This window comes from Frankliniella occidentalis, unplaced genomic scaffold, assembly GCF_000697945.3.
Source record: "Frankliniella occidentalis isolate FOCC.00 unplaced genomic scaffold, Focc_3.1 Scaffold76, whole genome shotgun sequence".
In the NCBI taxonomy this organism is placed as follows: Eukaryota; Metazoa; Arthropoda; class Insecta; order Thysanoptera; family Thripidae; genus Frankliniella; species Frankliniella occidentalis.
In genome coordinates, this window is record NW_026267206.1 from 413,129 (window position 1) to 432,622 (window position 19,494).

General features: G+C 58.9%; 1 protein-coding gene across 1 annotated transcript in view; it reads right to left on the bottom strand.

Moving 5' to 3' along the window:
* The window catches only part of LOC113204179 (uncharacterized), a 194,435-nt gene that overhangs the window by 70,467 nt on the left and 104,474 nt on the right, over window positions 1-19,494 (bottom strand). The window contains 15 exon segments of the mRNA XM_052268795.1: window positions 482-550; window positions 702-842; window positions 1,718-6,331; window positions 6,842-7,606; window positions 8,479-8,616; window positions 8,693-8,944; window positions 9,049-9,723; window positions 9,850-10,025; window positions 10,241-15,445; window positions 15,786-15,978; window positions 16,069-16,317; window positions 16,439-16,732; window positions 16,974-17,177; window positions 17,264-18,448; window positions 18,539-18,772. Of these exon segments, the coding sequence (XP_052124755.1) occupies window positions 482-550; window positions 702-842; window positions 1,718-6,331; window positions 6,842-7,606; window positions 8,479-8,616; window positions 8,693-8,944; window positions 9,049-9,723; window positions 9,850-10,025; window positions 10,241-15,445; window positions 15,786-15,978; window positions 16,069-16,317; window positions 16,439-16,732; window positions 16,974-17,177; window positions 17,264-18,448; window positions 18,539-18,772 (14,394 nt within the window).

A 19,494-nucleotide genomic window follows, 5' to 3' on the forward strand; every position in this document is an offset into this window, starting at 1 on the left:
GAGTATCGCGGTCAAATCATGGCGATCCCTCACCAGCTACGCTGCTTCTTGGGTTAGTCGTGTCGAGACGGTCGTGCTGATTTGGTGGTGGGTGTGTTTTGTGTAGGGTGGGAGGGATGAGGTTCAGAGGAAGAATCCCACAGACAGGATCGGACAAAACTATCCATAACCGACATTGTACACGCAAAAACTGCTTCGTTTTCCCTCTAACCATCTATACCCCGAGAAAAAGGAAAGGTGGAGCTTTGATGTTTAGACAGGAAGAACTTACAGGAGAACGTGATAACTACGGCCTGGATGACCAGAAAACTATTCCATTGAAAACCCCTAGTACATAGGTTAGTTGCTTTAACTCCTTCGTCGGGTGTCTCTTTCCAACAACAAAACGACAAATAATCTACTCTACAAAACAGCAACACATTGGTCATTTCCGATGGACCACAACGACTCGAAAACACTTCTGACAGTTGCATCATCCTACCTTTAATGCACGCCCCTGTGATCGGATCACACGGAACACCTGGTGGGCAATGCTCACAACCTGGCGACTCTGTTGGATAATAAAACAAAGCACCCAATTAACAAAACAGAAAGACAATTTCCAGTAAACAAAAGTTAAGGAAAGTATAATATTATACGTGGCACAAACTATGTGACACTTCAGAAACTATGAAAACATATGGCAATACTTTATACATTACCATCATGGCAAACTGGTTGATGAAGAAGGACTCGGCATGCTTGATTTGGCAGACAAAGGTGGCTGGCACAGGGGTTCTGGCATCGGCCGTTTAGGCAGGAAAGGCTCGTTGGACACTGAGCGTGGGAGGTGCACTCAAGAACTGTAAAGTCAATCAAGCGAATTAGTTGACTGTAGACGTGTAAACTTCTTTGATTTTAATAAGTGCGACTAAAAATTGAACATGGTTTTGGAAAAGTCTTTAGAGTTGACTTAAGACAAAGCATTTAATAAAATAGGAAGTCTATTGTGTAATATATATCATGCTGCAATAGAACGCACTTCGATGAGCTCAATAAACCACTTCACATGCAATGCGAAACAATGCACGTACAGAATTCCCAGAAAATAGAAGTTACTGGGAACTGTTAAAGTAAATATATCTCAGGCTAAGACAAACATTAAAAAAGTTAAGTTTGCCTTCTCGAATTGCACATGCTTTATATCGCATTGAGCTTAAAAGGTTGACAGAAGAGAAAAGCTGAAAAAGAAACAAGTACAAGACAATCAAAAGCGATAAACTTAAAAGGACAAATAGTCATGCGTAATTTACAGAAGCACAAGCGGTATATACATGCGTTCCACACCAAAATCCCAACACCCGACATGCATGCAGAATACACTGCACACGACATCGACGAATTTGCATCCTCTGACCACTGTAACCGATGCTAGAAGACCAAAAGCGGTGTTTCCCAACTTCTGTATTGGTGTTTGGGGAAAATTAACAAAACTGTACATATTTACATCGTATGTGGAAAACAAAATCAGACGACTGGGCGACAGTCACCCAGTTCTGTGACACCAAACGAAACAGTTGAAAAGGAAACATCGGAGAACACCATTTCTTATTCCAGGACTCTCCATGCACCTGAGGATCGGCGATTGTTCGGCATTCGGCCATGCCATGCTCCGCAGGGAGAATCGTGCAAAGCTCGTGACTCTGCGCGAGACAGGCCTGACGCCTGCCATGTTTACCTGGGTGAACGCTACAATGGGGTGCTGCGGCCGGGTGCTGACTGGGCAGGCACAGACACTGGGCGGTGTGCCAACGTGTGATACAAAGGGCACGAGGCCCGCAAGAACCCTTCCAGAGGTTGCACGGGTCTCCGCATCGAAACCCGACACAAGCCTCATCATCCGCGCAATCAAACTCAGATACGCAGGTTGTAGTATTACCCAGACGAATCCGTCCTGGGGGAACGGTCGCAACCGTTCTTCCCAATGTGCTCGAATATAGACTAGGCTCCGTGCTGCTTTGACTAGAAAGTGTGCTGGTCTGACTAGAAAAAGCGTCTTCGGTTGTCGGTGTGACAATGCGACTACTTTGAGTGGCCCTAGGAGTAAGTGTGATTCCATCTAATGAGGTAGTTGACATGCCAATGGTACTCATATCCAAAAGAGTGATAGGAGTGGTGGTGTCAAAAGCTGACGCCTCCGTCTCAGTATATGTAGTATCATTAGATATACCCGGAATCACAGTGGAATCAGCACTAGAAAAATGCGGGCCTTCAGTGCGAGTAGAAGCCTCGGTAACACCAGGAACTTCCGTGCTAAGATCTAAGACTAGAGAGACAGTGGTAAAATTTGACTCATCCGACAAGGTTGACGGAATTGACGTAGAAGTGACAGGAATAGATAAATTAAAAACAGGACTAGAAGACACATGAGGAGTACTATAAACAAAAGTAGAGGTGTCATTATTATCGCTGTAAGGAGTTGTGGTCATTTCAGCAACAAAAATAGGAGTGGTCGTCTGTTCAAAAGCAACGCCAGGCGTCGTAGGAGAACGGTCAATGACGTCAATTGTCTCATTTTCATTAAAAGTAGGGGGTGTTGTAAAAACCCCATCAAAATCAAAGACCACTGGTCCTGTTGTCAACAAAGCTTCAGTGCTATTCTCAGGCACCGTTTGTCCTACTGTAGAGTCAAAAGCTGTACGTTGAGTAGTGGCCCCAGATATTGTTGTACCAGGCAAACGCGTGGTCGGCCTTTCAGTGAATAAGCCAGTGTTAACTGTTTGCATGTCCTGTTCCCCAGGAGTAAATGTTGAGAGGTCTGGCGCCACCGTTGTGGTGTACGCCCCGGATGTTGTTCTGTCTCTACTCGAGAATGTGGTTCCCTCTCCCTCCCTCGGGGACATGGTGGTTCGCGCCTCGGTCGTCGTCGGTAACATGGTCGTTCTGCCGGGTGTTGTGGCGTCACCGTACGGGGACGTAGTCTCCTCCCGCCGAGAGCCCATGGTCGTCGAGCTGGCCTCCGTCGTTTCGCCTGCTTCCGTGCTGGTCGGGATGTAACGAGTAGTTCCCTCTGCGGGTGTGCCAGTCGTCGCGTATTCTGTAACCAGAGTGGACATGTCCTCTCGTGTTGTCGCGGGCCCCATAGTGGTCGAGGGGTAGTCGGCAGTGCTCTGCTGACGTTGATCTAGCGACGGCGGCTGGGTTCGCGGGGGCATGGTGGTCTGGGAGGCATCCGTAGTGTACCGGATTGTTGTCTCTTCGTCGCTCTTGGTTGTGCTTGGGAATCCGCGACTTTTGGGGCTGTCGGTTACAATGGTAGTTCCCTGAGTAGTGAAGCCTCCTTCCATCGTGGTAGTCTCGATGCCGCGGGATGTTGGCTGCTCGGTCTGCCCGACTGTAGTTTCGCCCGCTTGTCCCTGTGTTGTTGTGTAGGCTCTCTCAGTGGGCATAACGATTGTCGTTCCTGGCCTGGAAGTAGTCTCGATGTCTGACGGCGTCGTGGACATACCAGAGGGATAACGGCGGTACGTGGTGCCTTCAGTTTCAAATGTTGTTGGTATCTCTGTTGGGGCATATGTTGTGGTATCCATCGTGACGGTGTAGTCGCTTCTGCTTTGAGTCGTGGTTTCCGGCCCGAAGGTTGTGCCCATGTCCAATCGCGGACTGCCTGGCCTCGAGTACGGGGTCGTTGTCATTTCTCCAATGGTGGTTTTAAACGCCTCCGTGGTTGTCTCCGCTCCCTGCTGGGTCGTGGTTGAGTAACCGCGCAATTTGTACGTGGTCGTCTCAAGTTCGTCCCCAATTGTTGTACCGGGCAAGGGCGTGGTGGACCTGTCCAGTGGAATCCTTGTGGTTGGTACTTCTGTAGCGGGCTGCATCGTGCTAAACGGTGTGGTGTCTTGTGCTGACGGCGAGGTCGAGTCTGTCTGTCCTGGCAGTGTAGTGCGCTCCGTGCCGTAGTCACGACGCGTCGTCGAGTCGAACATTGTTGTGGGCTCGGTAGCAGATCGAGTGACACCTGGGGTGTACTGGGCGGTACCTTCAGGTTGCATGGTTGTCGAGTACCGGGAGTTATCCGTGGTCCCTGGATACAGAGTTGTTTGCATGTCCTGTTCTCCAGGGGTAAATGTTGAGAGGTCTGGCGCCACCGTTGTGGTGTACGCTCCGGATGTTGTTCTGTCTCTACTCGAGAATGTGGTTCCCTCTCCCTCCCTCGGGGACATGGTGGTTCGCGCCTCGGTCGTCGTCGGTAACATGGTCGTTCTGCCGGGTGTTGTGGCGTCACCGTACGGGGACGTAGTCTCCTCCCGCCGAGAGCCTATGGTCGTCGAGCCGGCCTCAGTCGTTTCGCCTGCTTCCGTGCTGGTCGGGATGTAACGAGTAGTTCCCTCTGCGGGTGTGCCAGTCGTCGCGTATTCTGTAACCAGAGTGGACATGTCCTCTCGTGTTGTCGCGGGCCCCATAGTGGTCGAGGGGTAGTCGGCAGTGCTCTGCTGACGTTGATCTAGCGACGGCGGCTGGGTTCGCGGGGGCATGGTGGTCTGGGAGGCATCCGTAGTGTACCGGATTGTTGTCTCTTCGTCGCTCTTGGTTGTGCTTGGGAATCCGCGACTTTTGGGGCTGTCGGTTACAATGGTAGTTCCCTGAGTAGTGAAGCCTCCTTCCATCGTGGTAGTCTCGATGCCGCGGGATGTTGGCTGCTCGGTCTGCCCGACTGTAGTTTCGGCCTCCGATTTGGTCGATTGTAATGTTGTGGTTCCTATCTCTTCGTTCTCAGTCGTAATCCTTCTTCCGAACGGAGTGTATGTTGTCAATTCAATACTGTTTGTTGTTTTTGCAGGTTCTGTCATGCCTTGTTGGGTATTTGTTGTTCCGGTTGTGCCTTCAGATTCTGTTGTACTGAAAGTCACTGCTTCTGTTGGATATGTTGTGATTTCTCTACCAAATGGTGTATATGTTGTAGTTGGTGGCTCTGTGACTTTATCTATCGTCCTTGTTGTAGAATCTGTTGAAGTTGAATCTTTTATATTTGTTGTATATGAACTCTGCGAAGTTGTTTCCGTCTGCAAAGTTGTCTCCGTTAGTGAAGTTGTTTCTGTTTGTGATGTTGTTTCTGTTTGAGAAGTTGTATCCATTTGTGATGTTGTTTCCGGTTGTGATGTTGTTTCCGTTTGCGATGTTGTTTCCATTTGAGGTGTTGTGTCCGTTTGTGGGGTTGTTTCCATTTGAGGTGTTAAATCCGTTTGTGGGGTTGTTTCCGTTTGTGCGGTCGTTTCCGTTTGTGCAGTTGTTTCTGTTTGCGCTGTTGTTTCCGTTTGCGACGTAGTTTCTGTTTGCAAAGTTGTGTCAGTTTGTGGAGTCGTTTCTGTTGGCACTGTGGTAGACATCTCGGTCGTTGACTCAGCAGTATTTTCTCTCGTTTCTGTTTGGCCTGTAGCAGTCGTAGCGTATTCTGTGGTTGGTCCAAACAGGGAGGTACTTGTAGTTTGCACTGTCGAATCCGTTTGCGCGAATGTGCTTATATCTGTTGTGATTTCTTTAAATAAAGGCGTCGTCGTGGTCTGTGTAGTTGATTCTGTTTGTTCAGTAGTATCCGCAGACGTCGACGTAGTCGCTGCCTCCCTGTCTCTTGTGGTTTCGAATTGAATTCCCGTTGTCAACTCAAATTTCGATGTTGCCGTTGTCGATTCTGTTTGATCGGTTTGGTAGTTCGTAGTCATTTGAATTGGTTTTGTACTGTCTTGCGAGGTGGTTTGTATCGTCGTTGGCTCTGTCGAGGGTGTAGTGACATCAAAGTTTGTCGTCGCCGTTGATCCGTAGTTCTCAGTAGTAGAATCAGTAAAGATCGTCGTCGACGCGTAATCTGATGTCATTGTAAAATCATTTTCTAGTGTTGTTAGGGTGCTAGTTGGATTTTCTGTTGGTTGATTGGTCGTACTGTAGATATAGTCAGAGGTAGAAGGAAAAGTCGATGGAAAATTTGTGGTCTCCACAAAGATCGTGGTGGTTTCGACCATCGGAATAGTAGTACGCACGGGACTTCCACTTTCTTTTGGATCAGTAACACTCTTGTTCATATTTCTACGCTGCTCTAAGCCAGGTATGATTCGCGGGGTGGTTGACCTCGTATCTGAGTTGATTGGTGGCAGTTCTGTGATATTGTAAGGACTTTTAAAACAACGAAGACCGTTGTCATTTAAGTAACCTTGAGGGCAAAAGCACACTGGCCTGTGCTTGCGCACTTTACATTGAAAGCCCCGGCCGCATGAAGTGCTGAGGGTGCAAGGATCTACGCACTCCCCACTAACGCAGGCCTGTGTCTCTGTGCAGTTGACATCCGAAGTGCAGGGCACTGAGAAACAATGACAATATAAACATATGTACAAATATTAGTATCGCAGTTCACCCTTATAAATACACACACTTACTTAAACCTCCACACACTCCACACCATTCACACAATTACTTTGACCTTCCAAACGAATTGTTAGGTGAGTTACGTGAATGACCAAGCTACTATGTGCAAAACCAAGTAAAGCCAGTTCAAAATGGCTTCAAACCTGCCCTTTACATTGGGAGTGAATGCATGAACACATGAGTGTCAAGAACCACACCTCATGTTAATCATATACTACTACACAGTAATGTGAAGTAAGAGAGACAGCTTCCAAGGAAAAGAGGACAGAGGAAACAGGAAGACGCACTCCTTCCGAGTACCGGCCACGTTGGCGATGAATTTGTCCCAATCGTCAAAATTAGTTATATTAGAGTCCAGTCCCCAAAATTTCTTTTCTATGACGCATAAAAGGCTCTCTGCTTCCGCATTTGGTAACTATTTAAGCAACTAATGTCAGTGATTTACCTTTCGTACATCCGCTTTTTTGGTCGGAATCGAATCCTTGAGGGCAGAACTTGCACACAGCCCTGTGCTCTTCCACGTAGCAAGGTGCACCCTGAGGGCACGTCATGTTGGCGCAAGGGTCAGTGCATCGGTAGTCGATGCACGCCAAACCTTGTGGACAGCCGCTGTCTCGCAGGCAGATGGACAGCTCCGGGTGGCAGTCCGCCGTGCAGAGACAGATGGGCTTGTGGTCGACCACCTGGCACGACTTCTTGAGCGGGCAAGTCTTGGCGGCGCAAGGGTTGACGCAACGTCCACCCGTGCACGCGCGGTTCGGGGCGCACTCCTCGTCTCTTGAGCACTCGGGCCGCTCCGGTGCGCAGGTCAGTTCCCCTAAGTCGTTGACGACAAAGCCTGCCTTGCAGACGCACACTGGCCGATGGTGGCGCACCTGGCACTTCTTTGAGCTCTCACACGACAGTCCGGGTGTGACACAGGGGTCGCGGCACTGGCCGGCGCGGCACGCCAAACTGTCCGAACAGTCCGCGTCTGAGCGGCACGCCCCCGCGCGAGGGGGCGCCGGACTAGCGCACTGGGGGTCTGGTCGGCAGCCCACCAGGGGCTGCCCTATATAGCACTGGGGACACGCACATCGCGGCCGGTGAAGAATGGGCGTACAGAGCGCGTTCTGGCCGCAAGCGTGCCGGAGAGAACAGGGGTCCACGCACTGACTGCCAACACAGGCGCGTTCAAGGGGACAGTCTGAATCACTTGCGCATTGGCTCACTATACGGTCGGTACGGAAACAGAGAAACAACGACAAAAGTAGTAAAGGGAGGAGAAAAAGGGGAAAAGGAAATACAGAGAGACTGGAAGAACCGTGAAAGGAGAGATACTTCTCACCATGCATCGTGAATGACAGCAAGGCAAGGGCGCCCTTAACACAGGAAGAGAATATTTACAGAAGCTTCCCTCCGAAAAGTAATATGTATCCACAAAACAGATAATTTAACTAGCAAGAAAACGACTTTAGGTCAGTGAGAATGCTCCTTTCACAGTTCCCAATCTGTCTCATCAGTAACGTAGAATTCTAGTTGGCTGTACATCAGGTGGTTATATCTATACAGGACTCCCAACCCCTATGTGCAATTTATTTGGGTGGAACTGTAGCTGTACATTACGAAAATTAACCAGTATGTTAGTGACAAGGCAGATTGGAATACTGTCAGCATTCCACAAAATAAATCAACACTACCCCTCATATATACACAAAGAGCAGCACCGAGCCTGAGAAGCGCAAACATAATATCCAACCATGCAGAAATTTTGAACTTAGCAAAATTTAGAGAAAACTGAATTCGAGATGAAGTCATTTACACAAAAATTATGAACCCTTAAAATTAGTGACATGAGCCCACCGACTGCTTTGACTCACGATACAACTTTATCACTATTCCACTAAGCTAGAAAACAAAATGTGATAATTACAGTAACTCTAAACATGCTCTGGCGGTTTCATATGTGTACGCTTCCTCTGACCCGCGGCCGCTGGTGGAGCGGGCAGTGTGCCAAACTGTTTAGCGAACGTATGTACAGCACTCCCCCACCCCAGTCCTGTCCCTCACAAAAAAGCCAAGTGCACGGGGCACCTCTCCTACCTTGTTGGCAGGCCACGTCAGGATGTCCAGAGGACCCTGGCGGGCATCGGCACACGTATCCACTGCGCTTGCGAACGCACTCGGCACCGTCACCGCACCCGAGAGTCCTGCAGTCGGCCGGTCCTCGCTCGATTGTACCTAATAAAGGGCGAGCAGGTCATGAGAACGCTGAGCAGACACACAGGAGAACACCCGATTTGTAGCGGAGACTTACATTCTTTGAGAGGGTCGCCCGATGGATAGTTGGGCGGGCAGTAGCACTGCGCCTGCTGACCGTTCATGACCCTGCAGTCGGCGTTGACGCCGCACTGCACGTCGCGGCACAGGTCGCGGAGCGACGCCTCGCACACGCAGCCGCGGTACGGGTCGCCGCGGCACCCGGGGGCGCAGCTGCACTCGAAGCCGCCCACCACGTCCCGGCAGCGCGCGTTCTCGCCGCACGGGTTGCGCAGGCATTCCTCTCCACCTGCAGGAATAGCATAATGTTATTAAAACATGGAACAAGCATGACAATACAGACAAATGGGAAGTCTGATATGGTAATTGCTTTGGTTTAACTTTGAAGCGTACCTTGTCTGCATTCAATTTGCGGGTTTCCAATCTTGCCAGGCGGGCAGGAGCACTGAGCTCGCCGGCCCACCACGCGGCACTGGGCGTTGCCGCCGCAGGCGCCGGGCTCGAGGCACGGGTTGCGGCAGGCCTTGTCCGGCCCGCACCGCTTGTTGGGCTCGCAGTCGCTGTCCTCGAGGCACTCGTACTGGGTGCAGGCCTTGGTGGGCTCGCCCTGGAAGCCGTCGGGGCACAGGCAGAGGGCGCGGTGGTCCGACACGCGGCACAGGGCGTTGAGGCCGCAGGGCGACTGCGTGCACGGGTCGCCGCACTGGCCGCTGATGCAGGCTCGGTCGTTGGGGCAGTCGGCGTGCGAGCGGCAGCCGGGCAGGCAGGAGCCGCCCACGCAGATGAGCCCCGGCGGGCAGCCGTTGCCCAGCGCGCACTTGACGCGGCAGCGGCCCTGCTCGCAGCTCTCGCCGCAGTCGCAGTCGCTGGCGGCGCCGCAGCGGTTGGCGCAGTAGCCCACCTCGTCGCAGTCGCAGGGGCCGGCGTCGGCGCCGCAGCGGCGCGCCGGTTTCAGGCACGCCACGAGCGGGTCGCCGAGCAGCGCGGCCGGGCACGAGCACTGCACGTTGTGGTTGGACACGCGGCACACGGCGCACGTCCCGCAAGTGGTCGCACCCTCGCACGGATCTGCAAAAGAGTGGCAAATTAACACTTTTCTCGTATTGCTTACACGAAGTGTGCTTACGAAGTAATGTCTTTCCTTTGTAGAGAAACACATCCTTATCAATTCAGAAGACGAATTTCAAGCCTTACCTCTGCATTGTCGGTCGATACACGCCTGGTTGTCGGGGCAGACCACGTCGCTGCGGCAGCCCACGTCGCAAAGCCTGTTCTCGCAGATCTGTCCCGGGCCGCACTTGCTGTCCGAGTTGCACACGGCCTTGCACACGCCGCCGACACAGCGCTCGTCCGAAAGGCAGTCGATGTCGCTGCGGGGAGAGGGCGAGTTAGTCGAGTTTCTACCGATCACAGTAAGCAATGTAATTGAAATCGACACTAAGTTCAGAACTTTGAATGAAAGTGTTTAGATGGTGAAACATACAAAAATCACACGCAGAGGACCAACGCTGGTCATTTTGTTTAGTTAGGGGTTGTTTCTTTTGTTACGTTAGTTACTCTATATACACCTCGTTAGGTTACTCACGTGCGACACACAGACAAGCACAATCCGGCATAGCAGGACTGTCCGTCCGAGCAGTCGGGCGTGCGCTCACAGCCAGTGACGGCGTGGCGACAGCCGACCTGGGCGTCGCCGATGAGGGGCGCGGGGCACTGGCAGACCTTCTGGTGGGCGCGCATGGCGCAGACAGCGTTGGTGCCGCAGGCGGTGGGCGACGCGCACAGGTCGATGCACTTGCTGCCGACGCAGGCGCGGTCGCCGGGGCAGCCCGAGTCGCTGCGGCAACCCGCCACGCACATGAGCCCCTCGCACACCTCGCCCGAACGGCAGTCGTCGTCGCGCCGGCACAGCGGCTTGCACACGCCGGCCGCCGCGTCGCAGCGCTCGTTGCCGAGGCACCCTCCGTTGGACGAGCACACGGGTCGGCACGCGCTCTCCAGGCAGGTGGCGCCCACCGGGCAGTCGCGGTTCTCGGAGCAGGGCAGCGCGGGCGTGCGCACGCACGCCACCTTGGCCGTCGGGTTGGGCACGAAGCCGGCCTGGCACGAGCAGCTGGCGCGCTGGTTGTACACGCTGCACGCCGCGTTGGGCCCGCACGTGGACGCCTGGCAGGGGTTGACGCAGCGGTTGTCGCGGCACGACTCGCTCGCGCTGCAGTCGCCGTCGTCGTGGCAGCCGAACATGCACATGTTGTGCAGGCAGATGTGGCCGAGGAAGCAGTCGTTGTCCACGCGACACGTCAGGATGCAGTTGCCCTTGAGGCACTTCTCGTTGAAGGCGCAGTTGTCGTCGCTCTGGCACACGGGCAGGCACATGCTGTCGCGGCAGCTGTTGCCCGCCGTGCAGTCGGCCGTCGAGTCGCACGACACGGGGATGCGGACGCACTCGACGTCGTGGTTGCCGGTGAAGCCGGGCGGGCAGCTGCACACCTTGCGGTGGCTCACCACGCGGCACTCGGCGTTCATGCCGCACGCGTTGCGCTGGTCGCACACGTCGCTGCACTGGCCGCGCGTGCACTGCTCCGTGAGTCCGCACTCCTCGTCCGACTGGCACAGCGGCCGGCACAGTTCTCCGTAGCAGTAGGCGTTGGTGGGGCAGTCCTTGGTCGTCTTGCAGGCGACGGGCCGCGGCCGGCAGCCCACCGTGATGTCGTTGGGGTTGCCCTCGTAGCCCGGCCGGCACTGGCAGGCGCCCGCGTGCTCGCGGGCCGCGCAGTCCGCGTTCGGCCCGCACAGCGTCGACTCGCAGATGTCCTTGCACTTGGGCACGCCGTTGGCCTCCACGCACTCGGCCGCGCCGGGGCAGTCCGTGTTCTTCTCGCACTCGACGGGCGCGTGACAGCCGTCGCGGTACGGGTCGCCGACCGTGCCCAGCGGGCACAGGCACTTGAAGGAGCCGCGTGCGTTCTCGCAGCGCGCCAGCGGACCGCACGGCGAGTCGGCGCAGAAGTCGACGAGCTTGCAGCCCGCGTGCGGGTCGCCCGTGTAGCCCGGCTGGCAGAAGCACACCTGCTGGTGGCCCTGGGCCGAGCACAGCGCGTTGCGCCCGCACGGGTTCTCCACCAGGCACGCGATCTTGCACATGAAGTTGTCGCAGAGCTTGTCGTTGGAGCAGTCGTCGTCGGAGCGGCACTCGATGGGCTGGCAGCCGATCTTGTCGTCGGTGGGGTTGCCGTGGTGCCCGGGCTTGCACGAGCACAGCGCCTTGTGGTCGCGGGCGGCGCACTCGGCGTTGCGGCCGCACAGCACGGGGCCGTCGCAGGGGTTGACGCACTCCGCCTGGCCGATGGAGTTGGCGCGGCACTGCTCGTCCCCGCTGCAGTCCTCGTCGGCACGGCAGCGGACCTCCTGGATGCAGATGTTGTTCTGGCAGTACTGGTACTCCGGGCAGCTGGAGTTGGAGCGGCAGGTGGGCTGGCACACGCCCTGGATGCACAGCTGGTCGCCGATGCACTCCCTGGCCGTGGTGCAGAGCGACGTGCAGATGCCGGCGCTGCAGCGAGTGCCGGCGGTGCACTGCGAGTCGGCCCCGCAGTACTGCACGCTGACGCAGCCCAGGTGGGGGTCGCCGGTGGAGCCCGGCTCGCACAGGCACACGGCCACGTGGTTGGCGGCCGTGCAGGTGGCACGCTGGCCGCACACGTTGGGCAGCGAGCAGGGGTCCACGCACTTGGAGTCGATGCAGGCCTTGGCGGTGGGGCAGTCGTTGCTGTCGGCGCACTCGAGGCGCACGCACTCGACGCGCGCGTCGCCGCGGGTCTGCGCCGGGCACTGGCACTGGGGCGCGTGGGCCTTGACCACGCACTGCGCGTTCCGGCCGCACACGCCGGGTGCCTGGCAGGGGTTGCGGCAGCGGCCCTCGAGGCACGCCGCCGTGGCGGGACAGTCCGCGTCCGTGAAGCATTCGCCGGGCTTGCGGCAGCCCGCGCGCACGGGGTCGCCCACCAGGCCGTCGGCGCACGCGCACACGAAGCTGCCGGGGTTGTTCTGGCACACGGCGCTCGAGTGGCACGGGCTGTTCTGGCACTCGTCGATGTCTTGGCAGCGGCCGTCCTCGAACACGTATCCGGGGAAGCAGGTGCACACGCCCTGGTGTTTCTGCGCCTTGCAGGTACCGCGGCCGCAGTTGACTTGGTCGCAGGGGTTCATGCACTTGTAGCTCTCCAGATGACACAGCCGGTCCGACGGGCAGTCGTCGCTCGTCAAGCACTCGACGCGGAAGCAGCCGACGTTGGGGTCGTTGGGGTCGCCCAGGTTGCCGGCCGGACACGAGCACGAGGGCGCGTGGTCGAACACGTTGCAGACGGCGTTGGGCCCGCAGCGGACTCCTGCGCTGCACGGGTCCGTGCAGCGGCCGAGCACGCAGGCGAGCGTGTCGCCACAGTCGCTGTTTCGCAGACACTCGCTCGGCTTGACGCATCCGGGTTCGAGGAAGGGGTCGCCGACGGTGCCCTCTTGACACGCGCACAGATACGACCCCGGTACGTTGGTGCAGCGCGCGCTCGGGTGGCACGGGTTCTGCTCGCACTCGTCGATGTCCTTGCAGCCGCGCGGCGTGGACGTGAAGCCGCTGCCGCAGAGGCACTTGTTCCCGCGGCACACCTGGCTGGCCTCGCAGTCCACGTCCGAGCTGCAGCCGGGCCGGCACGTCCCCTCGACGCACACCTCGCCCGTCAGGCAGTTGCTGTCGCCGTAGCACACCTTGACGCAGAAGTTGTCGGAGCAGCGCTCGCCCAGCGCACAGTTGGCGTTGTCGCTGCAGGGCAGGCGGCAGAGGTTGTTGACGCACGAGTGGGCCGACGGGCAGTAGGCGGACGCGCCGCCGCAGCGCGCGGGCACGCGCACGCAGCCCTGTTGTGGTGTTGGTGTTCCCTGGAAGCCGTCGGGGCAGCCGCAGACGGTGGCGTGGTCGCGGCACGAGCACAGCGCGTTGGGCCCGCACACGCCCTCCTGCGAGCAGGGGTCCTGGCACTTGTTGTTGACGCACGCGTGCTGAGAGGGGCAGTCCCGGTTGGAGCGGCAGCCGAGGGCGCACACGCCAGCGACGCAGGCCTGTCCCTGGGCGCACTGCGAGTGTCCCGCGCAAGGCAGGACGCAGGTCTTCTGAACGCAGCGCTCGCCTTCTGAGCAGTCTTCGGCGCTGCGGCACACGGCGCGGCACTGGCCGTTGATGCACGCGTCCCCGGCGCAGTCCGCGTCAGACACGCAGCCCGACACGGTGCGCACGCAGCCAGACGCGGGCCCGGCCACCACGGCGGCGAACCTGGTCGGGCACGAGCACACGGCCTTCCTGTTGATGACGGAGCAGAGCGCGTTGGGGCCGCAGGCGCCCTCGCAGGGGTTGACGCACCGCCCGGCCTGGCACACGGCCTGCGCGGGGCAGTCCGCGTCGCCGCGGGGGCAGTTGCCCTCGGGGCGGCAGCCAGAGGTGACGGCGTCGCCGACGAGCCCCGGGGGACAGCGGCAGACGAATCCAGAGGGTGCAGTGGCCGTAGCCTCGCACAGGGCGGTCGGGTGGCAGGGGTTGGGGTTGCACACCTCGCTGGCGACGCACTCCACCTCGGGGATGGGGTTGGCGCGGTAGCCGGGTGGGCACTGGCAGGTGGCGCGGTGGTCTTCGGCCAGGCAGACGGCGTTGTCGCCGCACGACCCTTCCTCGCACGCGTCCAGACAGGTGTGAGTGAGCCGGTTGCAGAGCTGGGTCGGCGGGCAGTCGAGGTTGTAGACGCAGGGCACGGAGCGGCAGCCGTTGACGGGGTCGTTGGGGTCGCCGGCGTACGGCCCGGGCGGGCACTGGCACTGCGCCACGTGGTTGTTGACGACGCACACGGCGCCGGGGCCGCAGCGAGCGCTCTCGCAGGCGGGCCGGCACTTGAGCGCGCCCGTCGCGTCCGCGCGGCACGTGCTGGACTGCGGGCACTGCGCGTCCGTGTCGCACTCGTTGCGCGTCACCGGGCTGCATCCCGTCCGGTCGTTGGGGTTGCCGGTGAAGTCGGGCAGGCACTGGCACTGGCCGTGGTGGGCGGCCGCGCTGCACACGGCGTTGGGCGGGCACGTGAACTCGGCGCACACGGGCACGCACTTGAGCACGCCCAGCGCGTCCGGCCGGCACGCGGCCACCTGCTGGCAGTCCGAGTCCGACGTGCAGTCGGGCAGCGAGGGCTTCTCGCACACGGAGGTGACGGGGTTCCACGAGTAGCTGTCGCGACAGTTGCAGGCCGGGTGGCCGCTCGCGTCCACGCTGCAGACCTCGTTGGAGCCGCAGGCCACGTTGATGCACGGGTTGACGCAGGAGCTGATGCCGCTCGGGCTGAGCGCGCAGACGAGGCCCTTGGCGCAGTCGCGGTCCGTGTGGCAGTCTCCCCTGGGCGCAGAGCGCTCCGGCTGGCAGCCCGTCAGAAGGTCGCCTGGCGTTCCGGCAAAGCCGTCGGCGCAGATGCACGAGGAGCGGTGGTGGTTGGCGACGCAGAGCGCGTTGGCGCCGCACTGCAGCTTGGAGCACGCGTCCACGCACTTGCGCACGCCGCGGCTCTGCTGGAAGCAGATCTCCGTGTCGGCGCAGTCGAGGTCGTTCTGGCACTGGCCCAGCTGCAGGCAGCCCTTCTTCTTGTCCTTGGGGTTGCCGCTGAGCCCCGGCGGGCACACGCACTGGCCCTGCACGCAGCCGGCGCGCGGGCCGCACTCGACGCCGTCGCAGGGGTTCCTGCAGCGACCCTTGGTGCACGAGTATCTGGGGGGGAAGGTATTAGCGGGTGAGCAGGCAAGCGCGCGAGCAGGGCCGCGGGGCCGGCGGGCCGGACCGTCTAGGCCAGACCCGGATGGAAGTTGATTTTTCGACGGCCAGAGGGAACACCTCCGGTGTAACTCGCGAGAGTGGTCAGTAACGGTTAGTGGAAAAATCAATTTTCATTCGGGGTAGGTCAGTAACGATGGAGCCAGCCGCAGGCACGGACACGATGTATATATACAGGGAAGGTTTGTTTCTTTTGTTTTAAATTCTGTACAGCACACACATGAGGGTAGTAAAATGAGTGGGTAAGTCTTTGGTTAATTCCGCCTCGTGTACTCACCCGTTGGGGCACGTAACCTCCTTGCCGCACTTGCAGTCGCCCGGGTTGTTGCAGACGCGCGGCCCCAGCGGCAGGCAGATGCTGAACGGGTTGCCCGCAAAGCCCTGCTTACAGCGGCAGTCGTAGGCGCCAGGGGTGTTGATGCACACGGCGTTGTTGCCACAGGCCACGCCGCCGCTGCACTCGTCCACGTCTGCAAAGCGTCACGGGAACGTAAGTATACCTGTGGAATTCTTAAGAAATCAAACATAAAAGTTTAAAGTGAAGTGGCGTTTGTCTCTACCGAAGCACTGGATGTAAGGGTTGCCGGTGAAGCCGGGCGGGCAGAGGCACTCGATGTCGGTCATGCCGTCCCTGCACACGGCGCCGTGGCCGCAGGTGTTGGCCGTGCACGACTGGCGCGGCTCCTGGCCGCAGCCCTCGTACGGGTTGCCGATGGAGCCCGCGTTGCACACGCAGCGGTTCTCGTCCTGGGTGTACTCGCAGTGGGCGTTGATGCCGCACGCCGGCGCGCACTGAGGCCCGATGACAGCTGAGCGAACGGGGAAAATAATCGTTAGTATTCACGTGTACAGTTTCTCCAAAAAACAACATCGGCATGTTTTGGGATATTTTTGTGGGCACTTTCTCATCGATGGGAGGCTGTTACTTACGGGGCATGCAGAGGTAGTCCGGGTTGCCGATGAAGAACGGGTCGCAGACGCACTTGTTGGTGTTCTTGTCGCACGAGGCGCCGACGCCGCAGACCACGCCCTCGCAGCGCTGCTTGCAGCGGCCGCCGATGCACACCATGGGCTCGGCGCACGGGTTGGCCGCGGAGCACACGTCCGGCAGGCACGCGCCGCCCGCGAACGGGTTGCCGAGGTAGCCCTCCACGCACGCGCACGTCGGCCCGGCGGCCGTCACGATGCACTGGGCGCCGCGACCGCACACCATGCCTTCACAAACTGCAGGGCCAAAAGGGAAATTAGTTTCCATTAGAGTTGGAAATTTCCGAAAAAAATCCTGAAAATTTCCGGGATCTGGAAAATTTTCCCTCTCTTTTCAGGAAATTTTACGTTTTTTCCAGAAATTTTCCGTAAACTTCCCAGGCCTTGCAACCCTTTCCACCTTTCGCTCAACTAAACAACTTAGAGTGATATGATTCAAATGGGACTTTCCACCCGAAAACAAATATCCTGTACTTACGCGACACGCATTCTCCGTTGCGGCCTTCAGAGAAGCCGATGGCGCAGCGGCACCACGCCGCATGGTTCTCGGCCTCGCAGAAGGCGTTGGCCCCGCAAGGCAGGCTGTTGCAGGGGTTGACGCACGATCCTCCCTCGCAGGCGAGGGGCCCCGCACAGTCCGAGTGCCGCGAGCACTCTCCCTTGGGAGAGATGGCCCCGACGCCTACAATCAAACAAGGGGTTAAAGTTAAACTCTCCGACCTTTATGCTGTTCAGTTTAGCGAGCAAGGTCACCAGCGTCGTACTCACATCCTTGCCGGTAGGGGTCACCGCTAAGCCCGTGAGAGCAGACGCACTTGAAGCTGCCCTTCTCGTTGATGCAGTGCGCTCCCGCGGCGCAGGGGTTCTCGGCGCACTCGTCCACGTCGACGCAGCCGTGGAGCGGGTCTCCCTTGAAGCCCGCCTCGCACAGGCAGCGCGGTGGGTCGCTCGGGGTGCAGCGCGCGTTGATGCCGCATGGGAATCGCTCGCAGGGGCTCTTGCACTTGTTGGCGTCCAGGGCGTCCGTGAAGAAGGGCGGCGGGCAGACGCACTCGCCCGGCTGCACGCACTTCTCGTTGGACTGGCAGTCCGTGTCGGCGACGCAGCGCACCTGGTTGGGCGAGCACACGCCGTGGTAGGGGTCGCCCGTCGTGCCCAGCGGGCACACGCACTGGTGCGCGCCCGGCTGGTTCACGCACTCGGCGCCGTAGCTGCACATGTGCTTGTTCTCGAGGCACTCGTTGATGTCCTGGCAGACGCCGTTGCCGTCGGGCCGGTAGCCGTGCGGGCAGGCGCAGTAGCTCACGCCGCCCGCGATGGTCACGCACTCGGCGCCGCCGGGGCAGAGGCCGTCCGCCTCGCAGCCCGACAGCAGGCAGTTGCCGTCCACGATCTGGTAGGGCGGCTGGCACTGGCACTCGAGGCTGCTGCACTCCTGGCACGACGAGAACGGGTTGCCGTTGAAGCCCGGCGGGCACAGGCACTCGTAGCTGCCGGGCAGGTTCTTGCAGACGGCGTTGATGCCGCAGGCCGGCTTGTCGCGCAGCTCCGTGCACTCGTTGACGTCGCGGCACTTGCCCGTCGTCGCGTCCCGGACGTAGCCCTGGCGGCAGATGCACACGTTGGCGCCGCTCGTGTGGTCCGGCACGCACTGCTCCGAGGACGGGCAGGGCGAGTTGGGCCCGCACGAGAAGGGCGGGTTGTCGGAGCGCGCGCAGCCGCCCTTGTAGGGGTCGCCGCTCAGCCCCGACGGGCACTGGCACGAGAAGCTGCCCGGCTCGTTGAAGCACACGCCGCTGCCGGGGCAGGGGTTGACGGCGCACTCGTCGATGTCCACGCAGCCGCCCACCACGCCCACCACGCCGGTGAAGCCCGGTCGGCACATGCACTTGGCCTCGTCGTTGGTCAGCATGCACTGGGCGTTGGGGCCGCAGTACACGAACTCGCATGGGTCTGCAAGAGGAAACCATAACGTTAGAACGCAACACGGCGACAAGTGGCACTTCCATCATCGTACAACGTCTTGTTGGCCTAGAAACTCACGTCGGCAGTCGCTGCCCACGTTGGGCTGCGGGCAGAAGCAGCGTCGGTTGCTGTCGCAGATGGCGTTGCCGGGGCACTCGCTGTCGGCCGCGCACGTCACCACGCCGATGCACTTGGTGTGGGGGTCCGGGTCCGGCACCGTGCCCTTGGGGCACTCGCACGTGTAGGCGCCCGGCGTGTTGCGGCACACGGCGCCCACGCCGCACGCGTCGTGCCTCGCGCACTCGTCGATGTCTACGGGCAAAAAAACAATCAGTTAGTTGAGCTCTGCCGCCCGGCAGGTATGCAGCCCAACGCGCAGGGACGCCGGCTGGGCGCCCGTGGCAGGCGCAACAAGGGGCGTTCCAATATGACGTGACTTGTAGGAGGAGGGGGGGTACAAATATTATGTGGTCCTAGAAGGAGCACGAACATAGCCCGTAGAGTCCGGTGACGTGCACAAGAGCGAACTGCCACAAGCGCGACCCGTCGTAAGCGCGAATGCTACAAGCGCGACCAGGCACAAGCGCGAACGCCGCAAGAGCGAACGACCGCAAGCGCGAAGTGTCGGAAGCGCGACCCGCCACAAGAGCGAACCTCGCGTGGCGCAGCTTACGCGCAAGCGGCTTGCCACGGCTTCGGTACGACTTCGGCACGACTTCGGCACCCGCAGGATCTCACCAGTCTTCGCGAGTCCTCGCGATTGTGTCCGCGAGGAAATTCGCGAAAGGACACCGCAAACCCCCGCGAAAGGATCCGCGATCACTGAAGGACACCCGCGAACGGGCCCGCGATCACTTAGAATAGGACACCCGCGACAGGGGACTCACGCCTCGCGACCGCGACTCGCTATCCTACTCCATCCCCCAGCCACAGGTGCCGAAGTCCAAGCGAAGCCATTGGATTGGACCTCTATTAGCCCTTTTGAGCAGCACTAGTCTTTTGCTGGGAAGACTATTGCCACAGCGAGACGGGCG